Source organism: Sander lucioperca, chromosome 2 (genome assembly GCF_008315115.2).
Source record: "Sander lucioperca isolate FBNREF2018 chromosome 2, SLUC_FBN_1.2, whole genome shotgun sequence".
NCBI classification, from domain to species: domain Eukaryota; kingdom Metazoa; phylum Chordata; class Actinopteri; order Perciformes; family Percidae; genus Sander; species Sander lucioperca.
The window spans coordinates 40,530,873-40,537,876 of NC_050174.1; the positions used below are offsets into that span (position 1 = coordinate 40,530,873).

General features: G+C 38.6%; 1 protein-coding gene across 12 annotated transcripts in view; it reads left to right on the forward strand.

The window, feature by feature from the left end:
- Positions 1 to 653: 653 nt before the first annotated feature.
- slc4a4a (solute carrier family 4 member 4a) overlaps positions 654 to 7,004 on the forward strand; it is a 68,907-nt gene continuing 62,556 nt past the window's right edge. For 6 of the 12 annotated variants that reach the window (XM_035997507.1, XM_031305245.2, XM_035997517.1 and 3 more), the window contains exons 1-3: positions 654 to 856; positions 1,626 to 1,720; positions 6,514 to 6,587. In XM_035997507.1, the coding sequence (XP_035853400.1) occupies positions 1,704 to 1,720; positions 6,514 to 6,587 (91 nt within the window). In that variant the 5' untranslated portion in view covers positions 654 to 856; positions 1,626 to 1,703. Of the gene's footprint in view, positions 857 to 1,625; positions 1,721 to 6,262; positions 6,588 to 7,004 lie in introns of those variants that run through there. The other 6 variants (XM_035997479.1, XM_035997500.1, XM_035997493.1 and 3 more) reach the window with 2 other exon arrangements.

Genomic DNA, 7,004 nt, shown 5'->3' on the forward strand with positions numbered 1-7,004 from the left:
TCTAAATAACTTATTTTCTGATAGTTGCTGTTGCACCAGATGATATAAATGGCCCATATTGGGTCTACAATTTATGGTATAAAAGGTACTGACAGCTAATCTTAGATGATATAAATGGCCCATAATGGGTCTACAATTTATGGTATGAAGGTACTGATAGCTAATCTTGCCATGTTGCCTCCAACAGATGGCGCTGTAGATTCAAAATACATAATTCACAGCTGAAAAAAAACAAACAGTCCCAGCAAGTGTCTCATAAAAGACTTGCAATACATTCTAGAGACATGCTTATTATTATTATTATTATTATTATTATTATTATTATTATTATTATTATTATCATTATTATTATTATTATTTTATCAACCTGCTATTTTTTGTTAATGCTTTTAAGTTTACAAAAACTACTAATATGTTCTTATTGAGTATGTTTAAAAAAAAAAAAAAAAAAAAAAAACTTCCACAGATTGCTGACTTCATGTTGAACTGTGTGTGTTCGAGCATCGACTCTGGCAGTGGCTGGCATAGTACAATGACTTGGTTCAATTGTGTGTGTGTGTGTGTGTGTGTGTGTGTGTGTGTGTGTGTGTGTTTGCGCGCGCGCGCGTGCGTATGGGGGGGCTGATAGAGTGATGATGGTGCAGCAGTGGAGCAGTTTGACCTCCCACCGGAGGAGTGGCGTTGACAGAAGGATGGTCCAGCACAGATAGAGGCGGCGGCAGCATGCTGAGCGCAGTTACCGCACTGTGCCTCATACAAATTTACCCGAGCTGTGGAGGTAGACTTCTTTACCTTCGTGCCACCCCTAGGGTGACAACAAGAGCCAAACACAGAGCCAAAGATCAAAACTACAGCGGTAAGTACTTCACTCTTCTTCCACCTTGAAGTGAACTGAAAACAAATTATGTCAGGCCTGGTGTGCAATGTGTGAAGAGTCTCGAACATAAACCACTATAATATTCCTGTTCATTTTCCTACGGCGTGTTAACGGTGCCTTCAGGACTTTGGCAACTTGATCGTGCTTTATTTCACTTTTTAATGTATTTCGAGTGCTATCTGCGTGGTCTAAAGTTTTACTGAAAACATTTATCACTCGATTATAGGACGTTTTGTGCGTAAATGCGCTGCGGTAGTGTGTTGTGTTTTGGTTAAGCGGTTAGTTTGGCCAGTTAGCATGGTTTATATTGCTGTTTCAAACTCCTGTGCTGTTACTAATAGGAACCAAAGCAGGTGCATCACGTTATAAAGTCTACTGTTCTTCAATAAAGTGTCCTGGAATTGATCACAGGATTATTACAGTACTTGCAGAAGTGCAGAGAGAGCGTTTGCATTATATTTGTTGTATTTTACTTCTTAAGTGTGCCTGTGGCACTCGCACTCCTGTGATCAATTTGCTGTATTGTGTTTTTAAGTCAAATCAATAATTTTTGCACCAACAGCAGACCCATAATAACACTTGCTGTGACACCTGTGCTGCATAATATCCTTCAGATATTCTTCATGGTGTTCTTGTCGCTTAAGAAACGTTCCTTTTAGTCAAGCACTTTGGTTGTGAAAGTCTCAGTGAGTGTGCAATGAGTCCACAGAGAGCAGAAAAATGACCTCTCCATGTGTTACTTTGTCAGGTCAAGCATCCGCAGCCGCTCCGGTGATCCGCTCTGTTCAGCACATTCACTAAGGAGATTTATCACACGCAACCTGAGATGAGCAGCAGCAAGAAGTAAGTGACTTCAACAAGCTTAACAGGAGTGCTTTTCACTCTACACAGAGCTACTTGACCATAAATAAATCTTCTTTTTTTTTTTTTTTTAATTAAATAAATCCGGTGCACTTCTGGAACAAGTGGTTCGTAATGAGGCTGACAAGTTATGTGTATGTGCTCTGACTGCCAAGAAGGTGACACTTAAGTCTTCAAATACTGCTTTCAGACAGGATGGGCTGTAGCTGACTTTGCTGTATTTCAAGTGCTTACAAAATTGAAATCATATCTTGTGTGTTGACTAGAGGGACCCTAAACACACCATCTTTGTTTCTCTTATGTTGCACAATCACAGTTGTTATTTGGAAGCATGACATCAGTATTGGGTCTTCGAGGAAAACAGGCTTTATCGATTTATCTACGTGTCCACTACCAAGCTAGTCAATAGATCTTTTAACTTGAGGGCAATCAGTGGCCCAGGTAACACTGCAACAGCAGCGTGGCTTTGCGTTGTTTTTGGTTGCTGTCAGAAAGCCATCACAAAAATGTTGCCCCCGCTGATACGAAAGAAACGCACCAGCAAGATTTTGAATTCGTTCAATCATCTGGAACCTGTGTAGTCTCAGCTAAGCAGTGGAAACTGTTGGTGTGGTTTGTGTGACAATTACCGAAGCTTTGAATTTTTACATCATGCACAGTGAAATCTGCTGTCAGACGAAAGCCCGGCATGGCTATCATTTAACAAAAACTAAACCCTTTTAGGTCCAGGGAAATCTGATATCTCATGACATTCTGCCTTCATTGCATGAGAGATTTGACTTTGCAAACTCAATTGGATTACAGGACACATTTATTCATATCTCATGCAATGACTACAGTAGATATACCATAATACAGTCCGGCTTTTTGGTGTTTCCATGGTTTGGACACACAGTAGACATTTGCATCAGCTTGGGTGTAGAGAACACACTCACCTCTCCAAACAGATAGTAATTTAGGCTACATGCAGATTACTGCATGCCCTACAAGGACAGGGAGACTGATACGTTATACGTGACGTGAAAGACAGATAGCTTATATACAATTAAGGGTGCAAAGTAACAGCTTGTCAAGTTTTGATTGCTTGCACAGCTTGTAATACGGTTCTTTGAAGGTTTAGCTCATGATAATCCATATGTACATAACCTAAAATATTGATTAAAAGGAAAAATCCACCTTGCCATCCTTTTTCTTCTAATTCCTGGTAAATGAACAAATGATCTGTGCAGCTGTAAGGGATTTTGGTAGTAGAAAGTGTTTTAGTGATCTAAAACAAAAAACGCAGAGATGAGATAAAAAAACGATCAGAACAAATCCAAAGCAAACATCCAAACTTCAAGGTCAGTCACAAATCCTAAACAAGTAATATTGTATCGTCGATATTGAAACAAAATGCACTTCTGCCTGATTATAGATAGAAGTAGAAGTAAATGTAAGGTCACAAAGATTGTTGAACATAAAAATAACTCTGCATTGAGGCTTTTTGATTTGAGAGAAGAATCAAAGATTTGAACAGTGACCTTTTTGTGTTTTCTTTTGCTTTCTTTGGCAAAATATATTTCTGAATTGATGCTTTGTGCTGTAAAGTACAAGCCAATATCAGCAGCATGGATAGTACACAAGCATTCAAAGATTGGGCTCCATGAAAATGTTTGTAGTCCCATTGCCTAATATGCTGCTTTTGTGTTAAAGCCATTGCTTGCACAAATTATTAACATAAGGGTAGAATAATTCATTCACTTATTGCATCTTATATTTCATTTTGCAATTTAAAATTCTATGAATAGTCCGTTATATCCCTTACTTATATTCTCTTTGTTGATTACAATATAATCTTTAAAGCCAAAGCTTATCATGTTGGTAAGATATTAAAACCACAAAATAGTTCAAAAGGTGCACCTGATCATGCAGGGAAACTTAACAATCTGCAGGTAGAATCAAGTTGGAAGAAATGTGTTGTAAATTGTCTGCTGTGCAGTGTGTTAAAGGGCGAAAAGCCTTATTGGAAATGTAGGAAATCAAGTTCTCATGTAGAAATAGACAAAACAGGGCAAGAGGGATGGAAACTAACAAATGAAGTACAATTTGTTTTTTAATCACAAAGTGATTCCTCGAATGCAAATGACATCACAACATGTTTATATGCAACAATGACAGTGATTTTGTACTTTTAGTCTTACATCATATGCAATGCATAAACCTTTTTTTTTTTCTTGCTGAATAAGTACACTAAAACATGTTGTTGTCCTCTCCTTCTCTGAGAACGTGTCAAGTGCAGTGTAGTAATAAAACTTGGGGGTGGTCGGCTCAGGCAGAATGGAGTTTGGCCTGTTATACCCATGATTGTTCCATAGGTGGCAATGGAGGAAGTAGGAAGGCCAGTAATGGTAGGAAAGCTGAGTCCAGAAATTAAAGACCTCAGCTTGAAGTGGTTAAATCATGGTGTTGTTTTGAAACTAGTTGACTCAGAGTTACACATGAAAGTTAAAGCTTGATAAGTTGCTTTCTTAAAATGCTTTTGAGTAATCAATCAGCCTACTGTATCTGGATTTGAGTTAAAATTAAATTTGGTAGGAACCAAAACTCTACAGAATCTAAAGGTGGCATATTAATGTCATTTTGCCTTCTTTTTTAACCTTTTTATGAAAAACTAGAAAGTGGGTACTGTATTTAAGTTCAATTTTAAGACAAAAATACTTTCACTCACAGTAATAACACGCTACAAAATACTGGTAGTTTCAGTGTGTTCTGAAAATGACAAAAAAACCTTGCAGCTTTATTTCTAGAATAATTGTAGTTTGTGAGCTCAATAGCTATTACATCGAAACACAGGAAGTGTTCCAGTGTTATTTTTTAGTGTTGATTGGAGAGTTGTTTGTCCACACATCATCAGCAAGTATTGAAAAAAACTGTGAATGCATTGAAATACTGGTAAGGCGTCAATTTTTCTCAGAGCTGAAATAATAATAACACTGGTGATTTGGCAGTGGTAGGATTGTTGCAAACATACTTTCCTTCCTGTTCTATCTCTGTAACAAAACAAGACACTGATCAACTGAATCTATAAGTATGTGTGATATGAAGATTATGCGGCATGATTCAGTGAGCAGTGAATGTCTTCTCGTGAGCAGGACGATGAATCCCGACCAGCTGGCAGCTGACCTTTGACCTGTAAGACCTCGACCATGGGTCACGATTCAATATATTGCAATATATTTCGATATTGTGCGTAAGGCAATAGGGATTTTTTTAAAGTATAATTTTAGAAAAACTAATATTTAAAAAAAGACATGATGTGCATAAAAGTCAAAGAAGTTTACTTTAGGTAAACAATTCAGTACACAGAAAATCAAATTGTGGTTCACAGGTTCTTAGTGAGCACATTTTTATATGCTAAAGTAGGCCAAAGTTCAGCCATAGCTACATTGTTAGCTTCTAGAAAAAAGTCAGGCACTGCTAGGCACTGTTAGGCGAGGACACTAGTGGTGTCTCAGCATAGCCATCTAGCGGTAGGGGGTTGAAACACAACATAAACGTGAACCACTGTCTTACATGAATACTTTTACACATAACTACACATTAACTAAAAAAAAAAAAAAAATGTTATACGATATTGCGTTTTTGAAAATCGATATAGTATTGCTATATAAAATATCGCGATACTCAAGTGTATCGATTTTTTTCTTACACCCCTACTAAGTTGAGTTGGAAAACATTATTGAAGGTATTAATGAAATTATCATATCAAATGTATTTAAATGTGTTTTACGCTTCGATACCATAGCACTGCTAACACTGTTAACACTGTTCATCCTGACAAAGTTTAATATGCAAATGTGTAAATTAGCTGTTTGTGTAAAAGACTGCAGTGATTTCTTCTTTCTATTTGAGAGTGCATACTGTATTGCCTCCACCACTAAACCAAACAAGCAAAACGTCCTTTCAGCTAGAGATCCAGCCTGAAAGAAACGTTTTTCAATCATTTTTCACATCAATGTTTGTTGGGAAACAGTACGGTTTGTTTGAGGTGAGGATGAAGTGTGTGGCGTCGTCTTGGAGAGCAGCGGGGCCCCGACACGCCACCCTGTTGCAGGCTTCTGAATGTGTTGTCACTTAAGTAAAGCCGGTGTAATCCTGTAAGGATGGATGAGTAGACAGACATGTGATGCCCCACTTGTTTCTCTCTGGAGGGTGGTGGAGATGGGGGTTGACAGGCATTACCGACCAGATGGAGAGGCTTTGTAGTGTGTGTGGGCGTGTGACTGATTAGACACAACACTAAATTATACTTTTTCAGATGTTTTCCCCCCAATAATATAACACAACACCTTGATTCAGTGTCTTAACAGGTGAACTGTGGACAGAGGCGGGTCCAGGTCTCTATGGGTTCAAGTCTTAGTCAGTATGCAAGTTTTTTTTGCGCATGACCAGCACCAGTCACTCTGGCCATCACACTCAATTAGCAGAGGCTTCCTGTTCCCCAAACTAGATTAAATGGTATCTATCGGCTGCGCACTTTGCCTCCTCAAGGACAACACACATTCCCATATTTGAGGGTTACAGAAAAGCAGATCTAAGTGCTAGCTCAGAGCTCCAAGTAGTCGCATAGCGTTTCTGTCAATGGGTCTTTAATGGGTGGAGATGAGCGCCACTAGCAGCACCAGACTGAGCCCTAGCCCGAATTTACTGCAGGTGGCCGAGCCAAAGAGCTATGGCTCCACGTTGTCTCTGGAGGATAAGTGTGATCAATCTTTCTTCCTCTTTTACTATTACAGGATGGAGGATGAGGCGGTGCTGGACCGGGGGGCATCCTTAGTCAAGCACATCTGTGACGAGGAGGAGGTAGAGGGTAAGTTTACCTGTTCCTGTACACTTTATTTAATTTCTCTGCATGTGTTAAAAAAAACCTATTTTAATATTATCATTTAACCTGCCATGTGATGTAGACCGCCAAGCAGGCAAGAAACGTCAAACATGGTGCGTTACAAGATTTAACTTCTTTAAGAATAAGAAGAAAAGTTCCTCAGAAGTCACCGAATCTCTATTTTGAATCACAAAAACTATGCTACCTAAAACTAAACACTCATTTATGTTTTTAGACTTTTAAATCAGAGATCTTTTTCTTTTTCTTAAACAACTCAAGTTTCTCTGAATTATTTTTTTCAAAGCAAGGGCACTCATTGAGAGAAACAGGAAGGACCTACTTTAGCCATTTAGAGACTGCCAAACTTTACGCATTTCCTGCACGTACACTGTGACGCTCCCC